General features: G+C 53.4%; 2 protein-coding genes across 6 annotated transcripts in view; one reads left to right on the top strand and one right to left on the bottom strand.

Annotated features, from left to right (window-relative positions):
- Window positions 1-19: 19 nt before the first annotated feature.
- LOC102374312 (adenylate kinase isoenzyme 1) lies at window positions 20-4,176 on the top strand. Of its 4 annotated transcripts, XM_025203920.1 has the most exons (4): window positions 20-1,382; window positions 1,631-1,744; window positions 1,880-2,074; window positions 3,515-4,176. In XM_025203920.1, exons 1-4 carry the CDS (start codon window positions 1,212-1,214, stop codon window positions 3,686-3,688), a joined length of 654 nt encoding a protein of 217 aa, XP_025059705.1. In that variant the 5' UTR covers window positions 20-1,211; the 3' UTR covers window positions 3,689-4,176. The 4 variants fall into 4 exon arrangements, with proteins under 4 accessions (XP_025059705.1, XP_025059702.1, XP_025059703.1 ...); XM_025203917.1 differs by having other exon boundaries at window positions 1,631-2,074; XM_025203918.1 differs by having other exon boundaries at window positions 1,631-2,074; window positions 3,393-3,638.
- A 2-nt stretch (window positions 4,177-4,178) lies between these two features.
- Window positions 4,179-21,159, bottom strand: part of KHSRP (KH-type splicing regulatory protein) — a 17,577-nt gene continuing 596 nt past the window's right edge. The window contains exons 2-20 of one of the 2 annotated variants that reach the window (XM_014519883.2): window positions 17,707-17,803; window positions 17,161-17,199; window positions 16,816-16,855; window positions 16,327-16,376; window positions 14,159-14,230; window positions 12,855-12,912; window positions 12,057-12,228; window positions 11,134-11,232; window positions 10,541-10,639; window positions 9,304-9,406; window positions 8,409-8,509; window positions 7,353-7,494; window positions 7,101-7,261; window positions 6,878-6,996; window positions 6,061-6,149; window positions 5,780-5,980; window positions 4,927-5,034; window positions 4,669-4,829; window positions 4,179-4,291 (exon numbers count right to left, since the gene is read on the bottom strand). In XM_014519883.2, the coding sequence (XP_014375369.1) occupies window positions 4,283-4,291; window positions 4,669-4,829; window positions 4,927-5,034; window positions 5,780-5,980; window positions 6,061-6,149; window positions 6,878-6,996; window positions 7,101-7,261; window positions 7,353-7,494; window positions 8,409-8,509; window positions 9,304-9,406; window positions 10,541-10,639; window positions 11,134-11,232; window positions 12,057-12,228; window positions 12,855-12,912; window positions 14,159-14,230; window positions 16,327-16,376; window positions 16,816-16,855; window positions 17,161-17,199; window positions 17,707-17,803 (1,920 nt within the window). In that variant the 3' untranslated portion in view covers window positions 4,179-4,282. The remainder of the gene's footprint in view (window positions 4,292-4,668; window positions 4,830-4,926; window positions 5,035-5,779; window positions 5,981-6,060; window positions 6,150-6,877; window positions 6,997-7,100; window positions 7,262-7,352; window positions 7,495-8,408; window positions 8,510-9,303; window positions 9,407-10,540; window positions 10,640-11,133; window positions 11,233-12,056; window positions 12,229-12,854; window positions 12,913-14,158; window positions 14,231-16,326; window positions 16,377-16,815; window positions 16,856-17,160; window positions 17,200-17,706; window positions 17,804-21,159) is intronic. The other variant, XM_006023390.3, reaches the window with a different exon arrangement.

Below are 21,159 nucleotides of genomic sequence, written 5' to 3'. Positions count from 1 at the left end.
GAGACCTGGGAATGAGGATATTCGGCCTCAGGGCAGGGCCCAGGGGATTGGGGGCAGGGCCCTCATTTCCTGGGGTCTTTGGGGCAGGAGATGGATCCTGGCCTCTGTGTCCTGGCTCAAATACAGCTGATTGTCCCCCCCCACACACACACTAAGGACCCCCAGTATGCCCCCACCCTGAGCTCAGGCCTGACACCCACACCCCTTCCACCTCTCCCCATTGCCTTCCAGCCAAGCAGAGCAAAGCCAGTCCTATGCCCAGACCCAGGTCTTGTCCTGGGTAAGGACAAGACCCCTGGTGTCCTGAATCCACCCCCACCACACACCTTTCAAGGTCACCTTGTTGCCAGCACCCATGAGAGTTAGCTCTCCACCACCAAGACTTCCCCTTCTCAGTCAATCCCAGCCCAGGCTATCCCCCCTCCCCCCCAGGTGCCTTGTGACATCAGAAAGCCCCTATGGGCCAGCAGCAGGGCTGGGGCAAACATGGCCAGAGCTAGTTTTCCACAGAGCTGAAGGAAGCTCAGGCCAGGCGGGTGCCTTGGGGACCCCAGCAACGGCTACGTGGCAGAGGGGGACCCTTCGGTGGCTCTGCGATGGGGTTGTGCCAGAGCCGGCTCCCCAAGACTGCCACACCTCTCAAACCTGAGCTGAGGGGTAACCTGGCGGGGGGAGGGGGCACCTGGACACCAGAGTTCTGTGCCTCGACTCTGAGGGGAGCAGGATGAAGCAATGGGAAACAGGGGAATCTGGGCATTTGATACCCAGGATGGGGGCGCAAAACAGGACACCTGGGTTCTGTCTCCAGCCTGGGGGGAGGGAGCAGAGGGTCTCATAGGTTAGAGTCAGGATGGAGCCATGAGCCGGGATGCCTGGGTTCCATCCCAGGTTAGGGAGAGAAGGGGTCCTAGATAAAGGAGCAGGGGTTGATTAGGCACAGATCTACCCATCACCTGCCACCTTCAGCAATGATGCCTAGAGCAGAGATGGGCTTCGGGCCCATACCTGCATCCCTGGAGCACGCTGGTGGTTGAGCTAGGAGGGATTGCTCTCAGCAGATGGCTGGGAGGGGGAGGGAGCTGGGGAACAGCCTGCCCTGGTCCTAGGCTCCCAGCACTGGGGTAGCCAGTGGGTTCAAATCCGAGCCCTGTGATCTCCCTCCCTGTCTCTCCCTGCTCCCAGAGAAGCTGAAGGCTCCCATCATTGTCTTCATGGTGGGGGGGCCAGGCTCTGGCAAGGCAACACAGTGCCAGCGCCTGGCTGCCAAGTATGGCTTCCACCACCTCAGCATGGGCCGTGTGCTGTGGGATGAGGCCTGCAAGCTTACCACCCAGGGCCAGCAGATTCGGGACATCATGCTGAAGGGAGCTCTAGTGCCCTCTGTGAGTGTTCAACCCCTCCTCTCCCCCTGCCCTGTTCCCCAGTCCCTGAGCAGGCCTCAGACACCTGGCTCCCCTCTATACCGGCCTAGCAGCCAGAGCTTGCCAGGACTCAAGCACCTATCCTTTGGATGAGTAGGAGGAAGCACAACATCCTCTATGCCTCCATAGAGGCATTTTAGCCAGGGGTAGGATAGGGATGACACCCCCCTTCAAAGTGAGGGGTGTTGCTAACCCCCCCACCCTCCCAGGGATTTGTCATTGACCTGCTGAATGACAACATGCTGAAGAACGAGGGAGCCAAAGGATTCCTGATTGATGGCTTCCCCCGGGAGATCAACCAAGCCAAGGACTTTGAGTTTATCGTGAGTGTGATGCCTCCCAGGGCAGGGCTGGGGAGGAGATTGAGACCAGCCCTCCTGGCCTTGCCCCAGGATGCTCCACCAACAGAAGCCAAGGACCCAGGCTCCCTCCCTGACTGGGCCCTGGCTATGCTACAGGCCCGACGCCCCCCCAACATGGTGATTGCCTTTGACTGCTCCACCGAGACCATGATCCAGCGCCTGCTGCTGCGGGGGCAGACGGGGCACCGAGCTGATGACCAGGAAGCCATCATCCGCCAGCGCCTGGAGACATACTACTCCCTGTGTGAGCCTGTGGTGGCCTATTACCACCAGAACAACCTGCTGCGCAATGTAGGTGCAGCTGGAGGGGTCATGAAGACCCCTGCCCACTTTCCCCCCCCACCACCCTCCAATTCCTGGCAGAGTCCCCCAGGCTTCACAGGTCCCTTGTTCCATCTGAGCCTGGGGGGTAAGGAAGTCTGGGGCTGAAGGGGCAGGGAGCTGACAGCTGAGCTGGGCTTGAGATAACAGCAGTCCCTTGTGCTGTTTCTTCACCACTGGCTGCCCCAAGCAGTGGCTTGCCAAGCATTCAGACTCTTCCCTAGGCCATGGCTTGCAACGCTAAGCCCAAAGCTCCCCCCATGCCCAGCTAAGGAGTAGAGACCTAGGGCCAAGCACCCACAGCCCAGGGCACGGTTGGAGGAGCCTCTCTCAGGGTACTGGCTCCTTCTGGGCCCGCAGATCATGGGTGAGGAGTCAGAAGACGCTATCTTTGCCAAGTGCTGCTCCGTCATCAACAGCCTCCTGTAGCAGAGGCCCCAGCCACCACAGCTGTGCCAGCCACCACCTCCAATAAAGATGCTGCTACCAGCCAATGGACAGTCTTAACTTCAGGGGCCTACACCAGAGAGCGGGCAGCTGCCCACTGCTGGGCTAGGAGGGGCACCAGAGCACTGTATGCTGCATGTCTCCCCTGCCCCTGCCTTCCCCAGGCACCTACCTGCACACTTCAGCAGAGGACAGGACCTGGGAGGATTCTTGCATCCAGCCCAGGGATGAGGCTCCATGGCTAAGGGGAGCAGATGGAAGCAGCACCAGAATAGCTGATTTATCCCCTCCTTACACCCAGTCACAAGCTCAGCATAGCTCCAGGGGACAGACCTCAGGAGAGAAGGGTGGGGGCTCTGATATACAGTGCTCCTCACTATCCCACCACCAAGTCACCCCTGTACACCCCCCCCAGCAAAAGCATTAAGGGACAGGTCCACCTAAGAGACAGGATCTCTCGGGCTCCTGCCCAAGCTCAGGGAAGGGGGCATAAGACCAAAAGCTCCTCTTGCACTGGTGGGACACTAGCAAATGTCAGACACTAGCTCTCAGCTACAACAGGCAGAGGAGGATGGGGGTACTGGCCTGTGGTGCACACAGCTGTCCCCGCAAGCCACTCTGCTTACAGCAAGGGTGGGGGGTAGCAGCAGGGAAAGGGCCCCAGGAGCCCACCTGGGATCAACCTAGATCCCAACTGTATAGTGGTAATGCTGCTCTAAACTCTCCCAGGTGGGGCACTAACAGGGCAGGACCAAGTCTGTTCCCTTCAGTAACCCCCACTGAAAGCAGCCCAAAGCCAGGTGCAGAGGTGGGAGTTCTGCCCTCATCCTCTCATTCCCAGCTCCAGCCCCCCTTCCCCCACAGGGCTGCCAGCCTAGATGTCACAAACAGGCAAACCACACAACCAAGAACCCCAGGGCAGCTAGTAGCGGAGGATTAAACAGAGAGCATTTCATATCACAGAAAGAGGCAACCGCCTGCCTGGCCTGCAGGCAGCTCCGAGTTTGTGACTCCAGGCTCAGCAAAGTTCCCAACCTCCAGGCGCCTCCAGCTGGGCTGGAAGGACAGATGGACGGCACCCAGCGCCCACGGGAGGTTTTGTTCTCGTTTATTTGTGAAGTTAAAAACAAGCGGTAAAAAGTAAAAACCGAGCGCACAATTGTTCCGGCTGGTCGGCTTCAGTCTCCTGTGGAACAGATGGGGAGGAGGGAGGATGGGATGGGGAGGGCGGGGGGGGGAACCCAAAAGAAAAAAAAAACAGAAAAAAAAACCACACAACAGACCAGTCCTGGGAGCGGGGAGATGGGAAGGGAGCGAGCCAGGAAGGGAGTTGGGGGTGGGGGGCTGAGACACCGACACCGGATCAGGAATGTTCGACTCTAACTAAAGCAGCGCGAGTCTCCAGGGGGGACAGGGGACACTTTATTTTTTTCCCTCTTTTTTTCTTTTTTTAAAACAAAAAACAAAAACAAAAAGGCAGGAAATGTTAACCCCGCGGGGGCCGGGCCAGGCCAGAGTGGGGTAAGGGGGGTGGGCACCCCGCCGTTAATTCGCTACAGTCTACAGCGGGCTCAACAGGGGGGAGGGGCGCAAACGCTCGACTGGTTTAAGTTTTATTTTGTGAAGAAGCTTCCCCCCCACCCCGCCCCACCCCCTGCCATCACCACCACTGCAGTGGCATCTCTTCTGAAAACAAAAGGGGTTTCACAGATGGGGGAGTTCACATTCGATTCACTGGGCCTGGAAAGAGCAGGGAGAGAAAAAAGTCAGCCACTGACTGTTCCTGGGAAAGAGGGGCAAAACTGGAGCTAGACACCCCACTCCCCCCCCAGCCCCATCTTGAAGTAGCCTGGCATGGAACGGAGTGGCCAGGCCCCACAGGGAATGAGATCCCAGCTCTAGTGATCCTCCTGGATGGGGGAAGTTCAAGCTATGGGTAAAGGCCCAGAGTTTCACTGCAATGGAGTCTATGCCCAAGCCTGGGAACTGCCAAGAACACAGAGACAGTTTTCCCCAGCTCCCAGGGACACCTGAAAAGAGAAATCAGGCCAGGGTCCACCTAGCTCTGTCACCCCCTCCCCACATAGGAGGCCTGGAGGTCTGGGGCCCGTGCTCACCTGCTGTCCCTGCTGTGTGGGCGGTGGGGCTGGGCCCGCGGCCCCTGGCGTCTGTCCGTAGTAGGCTGCTTGCTGTCTGTAGTACTCTGCCCAGGCCGCACTGTAGTCCGGCTGGGGGCCGGGTGGGGCTCCAGGACCTCCTCCAGTAGCCACTTGAGCTGCTGTGAGGGAAGAAGGGGGAGAGAACAGGAGAGAGTGAGTCATTGCAGGCAGCTGAGGAAGGTCATGGAGGGTGGGTGGCTGAGGAGCCATGCTTACCTTGCTTCTTGTAATATTCCTCCCAGGCTTTTGTGTAATCCTGTTGTGGGGGTGCCCCCGGCTGCTGGGGCTGTTGGCCTGCAGGCAAAGGCACGTGTGTCAGGGAGCCTGGCACGCGCAGAAAGCAGGGTGAGCAGTAGTAGGACAACTGGGTCTACATGTCCCCACCCCCCATCCAACCCCCACCCCCAACATAACCCTAAGAACTGCTAGCATCCCCTCCCACAAGGTGGGACAGCCACCGATCTTGCTAAAAAGCTATTAGCTAGTGAAAGCTGAGCAAAAGCAGCTGCACTTGTTGTTCAAGTAGAATCACTGTCAGGTACAGTTGGGGGGGAAAAAAAAAGTGTTTAAAAAGGGAAAAAAGTATCTGGGTCCATTTTAGCAGACAGTGCTTAAAAAAATAAAATAAAATAAAAAAAGAATTACCCAACAGTAAAAACTCAATTATACAAAATAGCTTATGAACAGCCAGTAGCAGGAACGGTAGTCATGGTAAAAAATAATAAATATGCAAATAATGAAAGGCAAACATTTGGGGACAAAAGGCTACTGGACTACTAAAACTACCCTGCATTGTCTGCTCACCAGAATAGGAAGCAAGACTAGCTTGCAAGGTAACTAGTGCAGTTCTAGGTATAACAGTGCGTTGTCTGCTGAATAAATCTACATAAGCAGAGTAACCACCCGCATCTCTTAACTCAAGCACTCTCCCTCAACCCACCAGTTCCCCCATCCAAGGTTGTGCGGCAACACCATGGGGGCATCACTGGACAAGGAGCAAGGATCAAACCAGCACCAAGGAACAGTGAAGACCCTTAAATGCGCCCCCCCCCCCAAGCTGGGGACCTACCTATTTTTTTGTAATACTCCTCCCAGGCTTTAGTGTAGTCTGACTGGCCAGTTGGGGGCGGCTGTGGGGGTTCTCCCTGCACAGGCGGGGCTGCAGGCGCCGGTGGCTGCCCAGGCACGGGGCCCGGGGGCTGCTGGTAATAGTGCGAGTAGTAGGCTGCCCAGGCCGCATTGGGATCCGCTGCAGCCGCTGCTGCTTTGCCTGGAAAGAAGCAGAGCATGTAGCCCCTGGGATGCACAGCTGATGTCCCACTCTGCCCTACCCACATCGGTGATACTCACTTGGGTCGTGAGGTGCAGGTGGCTGCCACTGTGGGTAGGTGTTCCCCCAGCCCTGGGGTGGGTACTGGTGAGGAGGAGGACCACCAGGGCTGTAGGGGGAGAGAGCGAGCGAGAGCAAGAGCGTTACCATCCTGGCATGGGCCAGGACTGGCAGAGGTGAGGGAGGAGTCCCCGGCCTCAAGGCACCACAGAGCCTGACTGTGACACAAATGCCCCGTTTCTCCTAAAAAGGAGGCACCTGGGCACAGATCTGCACCCCTCCCATACCCCCAATCAGGTGCCCCACAGAGGCAGCTGGCACATCAGAAGACAAGAACTGCCTCTCCCAGGTCACGCTAGGTCCATCTTCCCAGTCTGTGTCACACATCACCAGAATGCGGATGCTGGAAGTGAACTGGGCCTGACTATGGTTTTCTCTCCACCCCCTTCCTCTCCAACTTGCAGACTCCAACTTCTAAGATTCAGGACGTTCCAATTCAGAGACCATGCCCCTCACTCCTGTGCACAATAGCTACTGATGCCCCTTTCCTCCAAGGACAATATCCAATCTCTTTGTGAATCTGGCTAAACTCAGTTTCCACCACATCAGGTGGCAATGAGTTCTACCTTTTAATGCCACGCTGGGTGAACACCCCCCCCCACCCTGTGTTTGGTTTAAACTGACAACTTATTCACACCATTCATGCCACCCCCTACCTGCATCTGACATGGAGCCAGGCAGCCTATATTGCCCACGGCTATGAGCACACGCTGTTCTGACATCTTTTGCTACTCTTCCGCCCCCCACATTCCCCAGACATGAACACCCAACACTTACTGAGGAGGGGCTCCTGGAGGGCCCTGATTGAACGGTCCTGGGTTGAAAGGCCCCATGGGGCCAGCAGGTCCTGGTGGCCCCCCAGGCCCTGGTCCTGGTCCAACTGGGCACAAAGGACCCTGGGAAGAAGAGACATCCATACGTGAGCAGCAGCAGCACTGGACCCAAGTTTAGCCCAGGGCTCCCAGCCCTCAAACTGTCCCTCTAAAAAGCCTGCACCCACCTCTATCTTCTCCTCGATGAGCTGCTTGGCGTGATCAATCTGCTGTGGGGACCCTCGGATGATGAACAGCTTGAAGTTGGGGTCACCATTGGGAGGCAGCTGCCGTGAGATCTCCACAAATGCCCCCGTCTGCTGGTTTATGGCTTTGACATTCTCCCCACCTGGAAGAGACAGAAGAAGGGGGGCAGTGATGGGGTCTGTATATCTGGGCACCCCCAGGGACTTGCTGCTGAAACAGCCAAGGTCACTCACCTCTGCCAATGACCAGCCCACACTTGTGCGTTGGGATGGAGAAGGTCATCTCCCCACCTGGGGGGCCCCAGTTGCCCTGCCCTCGTCCTCGTCCTCTGCCCCCAGGGGGCATCCCTGGGCCAGGGGGGCCTGGTGGGCCGCTCTGCAAGATGAGCAGGAGACAGGGCATCAGAAAGGAGTCACCAGGGGAAGAGGACATCACATCCAAGGCCCCCTCATCTTTACTGAGTGGTACAGCCCTGGGCACAGGGGCTGCTGGGTCACACTGGTATCACTGGAGAAACCCTAGACTGGCTAGCTCTAGTTGAAGCCCTCATAGTCCTCCCTGGGATCTCCCTTGCATCCGCTTCTCAGACCCCATGTACATGTTACACTTAAGGCATGATTTACAGGTTTTGCCTTAAGTGATCACCCAGCAACATGTTCAAATCAATTAATGGCATGATAAAAGGAATAGCTACAAAATTACTCCACAATCTGTAATAACTTCGTAGTTGCTTCTTATGCCATTAACTGAACATAAGGCCAGGGGCCCCTGTGGCTGGGAGCCCCATCAGCTGACCTGTACACCCCTGAGCTTGGGATCTATAAACTGACAGGGTCACATGGACCTCCGCAGCTGGGAAATTGCAGCAGCTCATCTCCCAGCTGCAGCCATGTGGTACACTTCTGCATGGTGCACCTCAGCTGAGGGGGCTCCCTATAGTGGGAACTTGCTTCTTGTCAGTACAGGGGAAGCCTAGGTTCAGGCTCCCTCTGCAAGGGCAATAAGATGTGATGGGATCTGATCATACCTCCTGCCATGCATGCATGGCCTCCAGGGGACAGGAAAGGCCAAAGGGGGCTAGGATCAGGCACAAGCCCAGCCTGCCCCTCTGCATCCTATAGGGGATGCCAAAGGAAGGGGAAAACCCCTGCAGAAAGCAGAGATGGAGATAATCCAGCCTTGCTTCTGTCTCCCTGAATCACCTTTCTGCCATGCTACCCAAGAGGGAAGGTTCACTAAGCTCCCCACCACACCCCTTCCCAGGAGACAGCCTCCCCACAGCCACATACCCGGAGACTCTGGAGAAGATCATTGATGATGCGGGCAGCATGCTCACACCGGTCCGGGGGACCCATGATATGGGCAATCTTCTCAGGTCCAGTCCCGTCATCTGCAAGGAGTAGGACAGCACTGTGGAAAGGAGCTGGAGACCCTTACACCAGGGCCAGTGCGTGGCCCCACTGGCATTCCACCCCCTGGCAGGAAGGAGAACCATCCCTGAACCCCCACCCCTCCTCACCCTGATCCTAATGCAGTACTCTGACACTGTCTACACCCACAGGAGAAGCTGGGGCAGCAGCAAGGGAAGGACTGAGGCACAATGAACCATTCCACCCCAACTGCCCACAGAAACAGCCTTATGCCTTTTCCTCCTAGTGTGAGATAAGCAACTCCCTTCCCCCCTGCCCCAGTCCATTAATGCAGGGGGATCCACCTGCTAAGTAGGCACTGCAAACTGTACCCTAGGGCAGGGGCAGGAAGGGGAAGCTAAAGGGTGGGGGAGAAGGGTGGAGCAGCAGCCAGGCCTCAGTCTGTTAGACACAGTCCTGCCTCAGTGCACTGAACCCTGCTCACTCCTCAATGGAGGAGAAGATTCCTTTCCTCATCTCCAAAGACAGGTCATGGGACAGCTGACGGGTCCTGCCTACAGCCTCTCTTCTTCTCCCCCCAAAAAGAAGAGTTTGCCTTGGTGGGGTTTTTTTTAAGAAAGTAAAATCCTGCACAAGCAGTTCAGCCACAAGGAATGCCTTGGAAGGAGCCTAAAGCACCAAGGGTGGCACCACTTTTTGGTCAGAGGGACTGGGTGTGGAAGAAAAGTCCCAACAGGCCCAAAAGCCCTGCCAACAGGGATAGGAGGGGCAGGCATCTCTTCCAGGGCAGGGAGGGGATAGTCAGGCTCCCAACCTTGCTTAAATTGTATCCGAACTCCAGCATCATTTTGTATTTTCTTGATCATCTCCCCACTGCGGCCAATAACCACACCCACGGAGTGTCTGGGCACCGGGACCTGCAGGCAAGAGGGAGATGAATTGCATTTCAGGCAACACCAGCCCTGAATTTCAAGCTACTGCTGCCCTCTGCTGGCCAACCTGACAACGGTATCCCAGACAGGACATGGAGGAAAAGTGCAATGGAGGGACTTCATGCGGGCAGAGACTAACTAGGCTGGGCATGTTCTGTTTAGAAGAGACGCTTGAGGGGGGCATGAGAAGGGTTTACAAAATCTAAATGGTGAACAGAAAGTCAATAGGGATTTATTATTCATTAGCTCTCACCAGACAAAAACAAGGGGTCACTATATGAAACTAGTAGGATGTTAAGTTTAACGCAAGGCAGTCTTTCCAAACAGTGGGTGCATCTACATGTGAAGTTAGGGTGACAAACTCTGGCGTGGTTTGCACCAGAGTTAACTGCTCTCAGGCACAGCATGCACACATGCATCCAGGACAGCAGCAGGCTTGGGAGGGATCAGTCCCAGGCTCTGGGTGGCAGCAAAGGGGCTGGCTGGGGCATGAGTGTGCCAAAAGTGCAGAACTGTGTAGCTAGGTGGCAAGCAGCCCCTGCATTTTAGCATCCTCATGTCCTAACCAGCCCATCACTGTCTACACGTGTGTTTTGTTTCACTGAGTTATTCCAACAAAAGATAGTACCATCCCTGACAGTACTCCTACAGCAGAGTTAATTTACTGTGCCCTAAATGTACATGTAGACAGTGATGCTTTACTACAGAACTAAGTAGTCAACTCCACTGTAAAGCACGTGTAGATGCACCCATTGTGTAAATAAAGGGTGGAACTCGTTGCCACCAGATGTGGTGGAAACAGAGAGTTTAACCAGGTTAAAAAAAAAAAAAGTGTCACATTTTTTGGAGAAAAGGGGCTCCAGTAACTATTGAGCATAGGAGTGAGGGGCACAGCCTTTGAATCAGAATGCCCTGGACCTTAAATGCTGGAGGCTGCAAGGGAGAAGCGAAGCGTGGGAAAAACTCTAGTCAGACCCAGTTCACTCTCCCTTTCAGCATTCGCTCTCTGCTGCTGTGTGACACAGGAGACTGGGCAAGATGGACCTAGGAAACAGCAATTCTGATGACAAGCCCAGGAGGAAGAGCTGCCTGGACCAGAGCAGCTCCCCTGCTACTTACATCTATTCCTCCCCCAATCCTGGAACCGTATTCGTTTCGGTCACCAAAGCCACCCTGGTCACGCTCCCGTAAAATGTCCATCACCATCTCACAGGCTTGCTGTAGGCAAGAGGCAACCGTGTAAGTAAGGAGACTCACTGCCCTCCAGACCCCACAAAGCTGCCAGACATGGAATGTCCCCCCCCACCCCCCCACTTAGTGAGCTGGGTTTAATCGCCAGATACCAGAGCAGAAAGGGGCTGAAGTAGCCACAGAACAACCCCAGCTGCAGAGGAGGGGGCAGGAACACATGGCTCCTAGCAGAACTGCCCCTCTCCCACAACATAGCCTGGCCAGGACTAACCACCCCACTGCTTGCTTTACACTGTTCCCATCATCCCACAGGAGAATTATCCTGCCAGGCTTTGTATTCAAGGCCCAAGACAGAAGAATCAGGAAGGCTCAGCTCAGAATAGGAAGCCAGATCCTGGGGGAAGGGGCCCTTCCTGCCTGTCAAGCAATGAGCCCTCCCCAAGGGCACATGGGACCACAGTGCAGCATCTGAAGAGAGACTCTGCACTCCCCACCCCCAGCCCTGGGAACTGGACCCCTACCTGTACTTTGTAAGGATCCCCAATTATCCTCAGGGGTTTGTCCACATTGGTGTTCTGGGAACCGTCTTGAATCAGAATCATTTTTACTCCAGCTCTTTCCTGTGTCAGGGGATGAGACAGGAAGAGGTCAGAGACGTGGCTACCATGTCTTTCAGACCTGTTCCTTTAGCTAGTCCAAAGGGTCTCTCTAGGGCTTTCTCCTGGACGAAGGCAAGGAGCCAGGACCAAGGATGCTGTTTCCCAACAGTCCATTGAGATGCTCAAGAACTCGACTCTTGCCTGTTAAACCAGTCTCCAGGATAGACCCCAAGCTCCTATTCACAGGCTTTGGCCCCTTACAAGTGGTGAACATCTGTGGAGCCAGTCATGGTTCTAGGGATGAAGAACTGTTTGAACCTGAGCCAATTTAGGGCCTCAGCTAACACCAGTTCATTTCAGCCCAGCCACCTCCTGCCCTGCCCCAGGTAGAGGCATCCATGCAGGCTCACAGCTCCCCATGCCTAGCCAGGACTTGGGAGCCTAGAGATGGATCACATGAGTGTAGAAGTGAGCAAGGAAAAGCCAGGCAATGGGAAACTCAGTGCAGCCCATTACAGGGGAGGAAAGGTCTACTGGAATACAGCAACATTAAATCTCCAGCGCAGACATGGTCGGAGCTGAATCCACAGAGTCCTTGGGGAAAGCTACTGGCACACCATACTTGTATCCATTGAGATCAGGGCATATCCAGGCCCAGACTGCCACAAGGGTTAGTGGGAGTAACACTGGATTTGGGAAGGAATCACAAGCCATGTGTGATCCAGGTGAAGAGGCACCAGTGCGAGTGGGCTGACTGGATGCAGAACAGCATGGAGAAGAGGATGGCAGCTTGTCTGACCACCTGCACCTCCCCATTCCCCAAACCCCAAGGTCCCAGCCATTACCTGCAATTGCTTAATGGTCTCCCCACCCTTGCCAATAACCAGCCCTGCCTTCCCAGCCGGGATCATAATCTCCTGCACTGTGCCATTCTGCCCATTGGCATTGTCGTGGAACTGGCCCGGGGGCCCACCACGGCCCCGCGACACGATGTCATCCAGCATCATCTTCGCCTTCCTGCGGAGGAAGAGAATGCAGCACCATGGGGAAGGGAAGGGGCCACCTGCCAGCCTATAGGATTCTTTGGCCTACTGTACCACGAGGCTGAGGGCACTCCTGATAGGCCCTGGGAGTAGGCTTGGCTGCCTTCTGCAACTCTAAGCCCATATTTATAAAATCCCACTGGATGCTGCTATTCCCTTGGCCAGAGCTTGGCATGGTACTACACACCCATGCTGGGTGCTTGAGCTTTCTATTCTAGGGTCAAACTTAAGCCATGTGACAACCTGGCCCCAGCTTGGGGCAAGAAACCAAAGGATGCACCATAAACAGCAAGGGTCTCTGCCTGGGTTTGCCACCCTCCCTGCTCAGAGAATCATGGCTTGAACAGGGGACGATATAAATATAACTAATGCTTCTCAGCATCTCTCTTCCCATCCAAACTCCACAGGGCCCTCAAGATGGGGATGGGTGCTCAAAGGAGATACATCCATGGCAGACTCGTAAGGACAAACAGGAGAAACCCAAAGGCAACAGTTTGCCAGCAAGGGAGGGGAAAAAAATGTAGGTAAAGAAAGTTTGGATGATGGAGCTTAGCTGCCAGCCAGCAGAAGCCCCCAGCAGACTCCTGGCATGGTACTTACTGAACAGCTTCTGGAGACCCGGTCAGGGAGACGCTCCGCTCCGGCAGACCACCGCTGTCTGCAGGGAAGAGCACGGTAAAAGAAGCCTGTCACCGCAGCTCCCATCTTGCTACATGTGTCAGGATGTTTTTAAGCCTTCCTCAGAGACACTGGGCACTGGCTGCAGCCCAGGCTGGGGATGGCAAATGGGCTGTGCCAATGCTCCTGCTGGGGCTCAACCCCAGATGGTCAGGGCTAGAGGGTCTTGCCTCTTCAGTCAAAGTCAAGCTGTCACCAGATTTGGTATCAGGAAGAAATTTTACTCTCTGGTCAGACTGGTATGACAGGAGGCAGGGGGGTGAGGGGTGTGTGGAGGAGAAAGAGCATCCTTCCTTTATAGCAGGGGCATGACCTCTGCCTTGGCTCTCTCGAGCATATAAAATCGACAATGTTTTACAGCAGCAGGATGTTGGCTGCCACAGTACCCTGCTTTCCCTGTGGCAGGTCTGGGTGTGATTTCTGGTGTTGCATCAGGGTTAACAATATTATGAAGAGTTTAGATGATGGATTTGTATGGGATGGTTTGGACAGGGCTGACCAAAGATATTGCTGGGAGCAAGCTGGAGTGTTTTAGTGCCAGGGGCATGCAAATTTGGATTCAGACTAGCACCTTTAGGACCTGCAGCATATCAGGCAGCCAGCAACTCCCCTGACTAGAGACCCTCCACTATCCAAAAAAGTTAGTTACATTGCTATTAAAAATAACTGCCTCAAACCACAGGGCTGGGGAGGGTCTGAACGTACAAGGATGAGTCTGGCAAAGAGCAAGTCAATAGGTATTTATTATTTACCACCTCTCACCATACAAGAACTAGGAGTCACAACATGAAACTACCAGGGAGTAAGTTTAAAACTAACAGAAGGCAGTTCTTTTTCACCCAGTGTAGCATTAAAGGGCGGAACTTGTTGCCACCAAATGTAGTGGAAGCCGAGAATTTAGCCGGATTCACAGAAGGGACTGGACATGTTCTTGGAGAAAAGGGACATCTGTAGCTCTTAAGCATGGGAGTGAGGGGCACGGCCTCTGAATCGGAACTTCCTAGACCTTAAACGCTGGAGGTTGCAAGTGAGAACAATAGTGGACAAAAACCCAGTTCAGACCCAGTTCACTCTCCCTGTCAGCATCTACTCTCTCCCATCACATGACAGGAGACTGGGCAAAATAGACCTAGGATGCAACCCATGAAATGTCAGGTCTTATGGCTCCATGGGATCAGTGTCCTGCTTCCTCCCACCCCCTGGCCCCAGCAGGTTCTGCCCCATACCTGGCGAGATCTGTACTTTGCAGCCAGAGTCCTGCTGGATTTTGTTGATTTGTTCTCCTCCTCTGCCAATGACTGGAAAAAGAAAAGCAAGAAACAAGCAGCACAGCTGACAATGCTGGCCTACAGCAGGGACAGGAAACAGTGGCACCAGGCAGGTCTCGAAGCAAACCACTCCACATGGCTTGATCTTTGCAGCCACACTTGCAACAAACCAACCTAATACCCACAGCCATAGGGAAGCCAGAAGCTAGAGGGCAACTGGGGTTCAGGGGAACATACTGGGGGGCAGCATGGCAGGCTCTAGGACAGAGCTTTCCAAACTTTTCATGTTGGTGACACACTTTTTAGACATGCATCATTTCGCGACACAGTAATTCAGTTCCGGGGGAGGGGCCAAGGGAAGCAGACGCGAGTAAGGGAGCTCCGCGGTGCCCTTCTGCAAAATTTTCTGCATTTCGCGCGACACACCTACACACTGCCGCCGACACACTAATGTGTCGCGGCACACAGTTTGGAAAGCTCTGCTCTAGGGTAATGATTTTCAGCTGACTACCACAGCACCCCAGGGAAGCCACAGGATTTCTTCAGGGGTACCATGATGCCAGAACCACGGTGGCAGTGGTCAGATAAAACTATCCTGTGTGCATAACTGTGGCACATTGGGGGACACACACTTCCCCTGCATTAGAGTTCTCCGATAGCCCTAAAGCACATGCAAGAGCTGGCTCCAGCTATAGCCCTTCCCAGCCTGCCCCCCCACCCCAAGGAACCAGAGGCACACTGGAAAAATCCACCTGCCCCATGCACCCATGTTTCTGGGGGACACCGGGCAGAAATAGACCTGCAGAGAAGCCTAATGAGGCAGGGGAGTGCATGTGTACTGGAGCCCACCCTGTCTCATTGTCAGCAGGTGTGCAAGGCAGTTTTAACTGGCTACAGCAACACCCAGTTGAAAAGCACTAAGGTCAGCTCAGCACAGCAGAGGGGTGCCACCACATTCAGTAGTGGAGGGATGTCCAGATGCTGAAAAGGTTGGAACTATCTTTCAGGGCTCATATGGTACCACTCAAAGCGTTCCAAGGAGAGCCTCGTCCTCCTCATATGGGCAGGGATGCAGAGACAAACAACAGAACAGGAAACCTGGCTCAGAGCATTGGTTGGGTTCTAAATGCAGTGACCCTCTGATGCTTGAGTTTGTGGTGTGGCAGAGATGGAGCAGGGGTGTGCAGGGAGCCAACACTTGCTTCCCCCAGGGAAATTTTAAAGGAAAAACAATTCAGATAAATATGGTTCCCCACAGGATCTCAAAGGAACCAGCTCTCTGGGTGAGTGTGGTGGCCTCAAACCTAGATGTATCCCTGAGCTGCAGAGAGCCTTGAAAGGCCAACCAATGGGAGCTGTGTTTTTTTTTATAAAATCAAGCTTCCCTGGGTTCCCATCCTGTGAACAGCAAGGTCCAAAACCCTCCTTAGCACTCCTCTGCTGGCCACCAAGTCACACCCTTGCTCCTTTTGCAGGGAAGGGTTCATTTGGTGTTCCCTTCAGCCATTGCTGGTGGGCAGGAGTGGGGTGGGGAGGGGCTGCTTGCTTGAACAATGCCAAAGTCAGTCCTGGGAGGGGGATGTGGAGTCCTCCAGAGTTCACCTGGCCCGACCCAGAGGGATAAGGCCTTCCCCATTAGCCTAAGTCCCAGGGGAAGCACCAAGAATCATGGTGACAGTGCATTCCCTGCTGCCAAATGCAGGGAGCCAGGGCCCGAGCATCCCAGAGCTCCCTCACCTCACAAATAACCCCACAGGCAAGTTCTGGACAGAGCATCAAGATAAGGATTCAAAAGAATGGGCTTCCAAGCGAGGTCTGGAAGGGGCTTCCAAGGAAGGTGGTACTCTCCCCTACTCTGGGGGGTCTTCAATAGGAGACTAGACAAGCACCTAGCTGGGGTCATCTGATCCCAGCGCTCTTTCCTGCTCAATGATCTACTGAGGTCCCTTCCGACCCTAACATCTATGACATTGGAGCATCTGTAACAACACAGCAGAGAACCAAGGGTTTCTAGGCAAGCTTGAGGCCTGGCTTGCAGGAGCCAGGCTGGTATCAGCAAGGGCAGGCAGCAGTTGAAAGACTTTTGCAAACAACCATGGGATGCTTCCTCCCCACCCGATACTCACTGAGTCCCACCATGCCATCAGGCACTCTGTACTCTTCAGTAACAGTCGACCTGCAACAGGAAAGGGACAACAGGTTAAAGTGAGAAGCCAGAGGGTAACAGAAAAGACCAAGAATGGATCAGCTGGGGTCACAGATCATGTATAATGATGTCTTTCTTTGGCCTGGGAGGAGACATGTTGGAGCCCAAGCCCTGGAAGACAAATTGTGCTAAGATATCAAGGCACCAGAATGGAGGCCAAAGTGTGAGGTCTTTCCACTGCCTGCAAGGCACACAGATGCCAGAAAAGACTAGGTTCCCTACCAGCATGCCAAAGCCAGGTATCAGTTTCCCATACAACCAAACAGCCAGGCACATTACAGGGCAGCAATATGCTGTCCCATGCACCCACAGTGGGAGGCTGATGCTCAAAGTTAAGAAACATCAAGTTCTCAGGGCCTGGCAAGATCTCACAGACCTCACAGCTGTTGGGGCATGGAGGTAAGTTTACCTGGGAGGAGGATGGATCGGTCCCAGCTGCGTGGATAGTGCTGGAAAGAAAACAAGGCAGGATTTTGGTGAGGAATCCACAGAACAGCAGGCAAGCTACTGCCTCTCTGCTAGGGGATGGCTAGCTTCTCAGCCAGATTCCACAGAAAGCAAACAAGATCCCAGCCCATCACAGATCAGGCAGAGAGCACTAGGGTAGCCCATCACAGATCAAGCCTCTGCATTCAGAACCTACACCTTCCTTCTCCTGCCATGCACGAAGCCTAGTTAGCCTCTCACCTTTGCTAACCCCCCTCAGACAGCACTCTACTTCTCCCTTTCCCCTCTTAAGGGAAGTTATACTTACAGTCGGTCTGGGCAGCCAGCTTCTTGCTCTCCGGCTGGTCTGTTCAAAGCAGAAAGGAATCCATTAGGTGCAGCACAAACTCTCTCCAGTGCTCAAAGACAGCCCTGCCCTCCAGGAAAAAAAAATCAGCCAGGGACCAATGCTACAGGTACAAGGGGCTGGATCGGTCTATGACCTTTCATCAAAGCAAGCCCATATGGCATAGAAATAACAGGCGCTAGATAAACACAAAAGCAAGTGTCTCTAGCACAGTCCCAGCCATGTATGTATCTTTACTCTGTGCCTTGGGATACATGCAACAATCAGGAAAGCACTACAGTTCTGGCCAGTGCCAGAGTAAAAAATGGGGACTAGGAGTCCTGGGAGCTGGCCTTTATCCCCAAGTCTGCCAGCAGCTCTGTGCCCTCGAGGCAAGCCTTTCCATTTGCGTTACTCAAATACATGACCTGTGTAGCAGGGAGACCCACTTCACACCCAGAAAGGTGCCACTACCCTAGTGCCCACCGCTGGTGGCATATCATGCCCCGAATTAACAGGTGACCATACCTCCATCTTCCAGTTGTCTCTTCTGACCCCCAAACCCAAAGTCTGGAGTGTTGTTGTTCACCGTTGTAGCTGTATCTCCCCCGATTTTTGCTGCAATCTGAAAAAAAAAAAAGAAAGTAGTTGGCATTGGACAGTGGCCGCTGTTGAAAGGAAAACCCTTCCGGAGATGACAAGTAGCGTGGGCAGCATGGGCATTTGGTAGGGAGCAGAACAGAAAGCCATGGCTTTCAGAGGTTGGCCCCTGCTGGGCTAGGGGCTGCAGTCTGGGCAACCGCATTTCACCTCCACACAATGCCAGGTAACAACTCATACAGGTGATGGAAGAACTTGAATGCCCTTGCCTAGGCCTGGGCACAGAGATGAAGGTGTTTACAGCATGCAACTTGCCAAAACTAATACCACAATGTTTGAGCAAGGTACCAAGCTCTCAAGAAGTCTTTTGAGGCAAAACTTCTCAGCACCACTGTGAATTTTTTCTTAAGAGCAGAGATACCCTGTTAACCATGGCACAAGAACTCCTCATCCTGTATTTCTGCTCAATGCCAAAGGAGAAGCAGCAGCATTTTCACAGTTCAAACCAAGTTAGCACACCCAACACTTGCTGTAGAAGGCTACACTATTTCACCTGCTTTCTCTCTGGCTTTGAAAGTTCGTGCTTTCTGGCCAATTCCTGTCTCTCACCCCAGCTGTGAGGGGACAAGTCTCCCATAAGCATAGAACCATTCCCTCACACATCACAGACTTCCTCACACTGATTTTGCACTCAAAAGCCCAAGCACATACTAATATCCCACAGCTACCAATATATTTGTTCATCCAGAAGCATCTCTGACTCCAAGGCACTGATTTCCCTACTCTCTTTAAAATTAAATGCAACAAACAACAGCACAATAGCATTTGCTGCAGGTTTTAATTTAAGAGTCCAGTGCAGCAACTGCTACTCTGAACACAGCACAATGGATGTAAATGTCCAACTTGAGTATATATGCTAACAATAACTGGTGACTACAGATCTGTAATACTTCAATTACTGGCTAAATTGATGTGAACAATTAAGCTTCAACAGGGTAGAATTAAAAGTTCCCAGAGCAACCTTAAACCCTGTACTTCCTAGCAAAGTTCACAGCCTTAGTGCTGCACTGATTTTGTTTGGGAGCTATTTTTAAGGTAGCTTCCTTGTTTTGCAACCTGCCTTCAGTTCAGGATTCTGCTCTCTGGTGGGAGCTGGCAAGTGGCTGGAGATGGAGTAGGATGCCACGATACTCAGGTGCCATGGACCAGAACACAACCAGCATGAGTCCTTTTTACAGCCTCCATCAATTGCAAGATGCAGAACTCTTATCTCCAGTGCTGTCAACCCAAGCCAGCCAAATACAGCAAAATATGACAGCAAGCAAGGCTTCTTCACCCTGCCTCGGGCAACAGCCAGCACTACTATTAATTATGGTTTTCAATACTTAACAAGCTCCGTTCTCTACGCTCCACAGAACTAGAGGCTCTCCCTGCCCTGAAGTGCTGACATCCAAAGCTGACTGCAAAGGATCCTTCTTTGGGCCAGAGAGGGAAGTTTGTGGGGAGAGCTGCGAGATACAGCTCTGTTGATAAAAATGCATCTCCCCAGGAGCATCCTTTTACTGAGAGAGCTGGGACCAGCATTTCCTTACTGGCAGGAAAGCATCTCTACCAGGACTTCAGTTAGTACAAAAGCCTCATAAATGAATATCAAAGCCCCTGACCCGGCAAAAGTTTCAAGGATCAACCTGTCCTCACGTTAATTTTGGGGATTAATTTCATCAAGAGGCTCAGGCACCCATGAAACAGTAAGGATTTTCTGGGACTCCCAAGCCTTACTGGATTTTAACTAATCACATAGAAAGGAAGAGCTCTGCATCCCTGCATTAGCCTCAAAGCCATTTCGTGACCACCTCGGTTTATTAAAAACGTAAGCCTGACTATAATTTAAGATTGCACATGCAGAGGTTTTGATTCTGATAACCTGGCTTGTTCACCAGCATGAGTTGTCTACTTCAGGCAATCTTCTCCTTTCAGTGTGTCACAGAATCACAGAAAAGCAGAGCTGGAAGGCTGGATCCCCAGAGGTCACCTAGGTCCAACACCCTGTCTGAGGCAGGGTGATCCCCATCCAAACCAGCCCATACAAATCCTTGTCTAGCATAGTCCTAAAACTACATAATCAACTCTGCTGCATGTTCCCCGAAGACACCAAACCCCGCCCCTCCAACCTGCCACAGGTAAAGCCAGGGGATGAACATGCAAGCACCTGCTACTGCAAGTATTTGTTAAAATCACTCAAGAAATCCAAAGATGACCCCCCCCCCGTCACTGATGATCTGACTACAAGGTAAAAAATCCCCCCTGACCCCCAGTGCTGAAACTGGTTTGCCCACAAATGGAAGACCCTCTAACCTCCTAGCGTGAATCTCAATAGCAATTTCTAGCCAGGGGAGAGCTACAAAGCACATGACACACTAACGAAATAAGCACCATTTCCCCAAACTTCAGGTAATGCGAGTTTTATGTCAAAGTCCCCCCACAGGACACATTAGACCCCCCCCCAGTATTTATACCACAGCAAGGCACAGTTAAACAGTTAGAAGATTTTCATAAAACCTAGTCCCAAATTATAAGCACTCTCCTTTTCTCCTGTATCCATACCAACTTCCAACATCCCACAAACTAGAGAAACATCTAACATGGCCAGATGGCTAACCTGACCGATGCCCCTGTGCCAAGCCACTCTCTGGGCATTTTCACGTTGACACAAATCCCTTGCAAGAATTCATCTGAATTGGTAGCATTTCTGCTGACACCTCCATTGCCCAAAGAATCCAAGCCACAGTTCACCCAGCAGCTGGAGATGCACCTTTGATCCCCAGAAAATCCCGGCCCATTCCCCAGCATGTCGGGTAACCAGCTTTCCCAGATGTCCTCATGCAACCAAATTGTGTGCGAGGTCAGGGGGCCCAGGTTCACCACAACCCAGGGAAAGGTACCATGGGGAGAGGGCTCAGGGACTTCACCACCCCCTGCTAACCTTGCAAGGCCAGGGTGGCACAAGGAAACCTACAAAGCCTGGGGTGCAGAGACACCAAATCCCCAGCCCCCAGGAAGTGACATGCGTGGTCCCCACAGGCCTCTCCAGCACAAGGACTGGGAAACCAACACCAAGTGCAAGCTGACCTAGGACAGAGGGGCCCCAGCCCCAACTACGCCAGCTTTGCCACAGGGTGCACAGTTACAGGGGAGCAAGGGACAACACTCAGATGCCCAAGTTACTCCCCCACACACATGGCTGTCCCAGAGAGGAGCAGCCCCACAAACCCCCTGGAAAAATAAATACTGCCCCCCCAGTACAGGACACCAGGTGTGGAGTACAAGGGGGGGGGGAGGGGGGAGAAAGGGAGACTACCTCAAGGCACTGCCCCCAGACCC

The sequence above is a fragment of the Alligator sinensis genome, unplaced genomic scaffold (genome assembly GCF_000455745.1).
Source record: "Alligator sinensis unplaced genomic scaffold, ASM45574v1 scaffold707_1, whole genome shotgun sequence".
Lineage (NCBI taxonomy): Eukaryota > Metazoa > Chordata > Crocodylia > Alligatoridae > Alligator > Alligator sinensis.
Note: the sequence above shows the minus strand (reverse complement) of the source record. Positions and strands in the feature narration are given on the sequence as shown.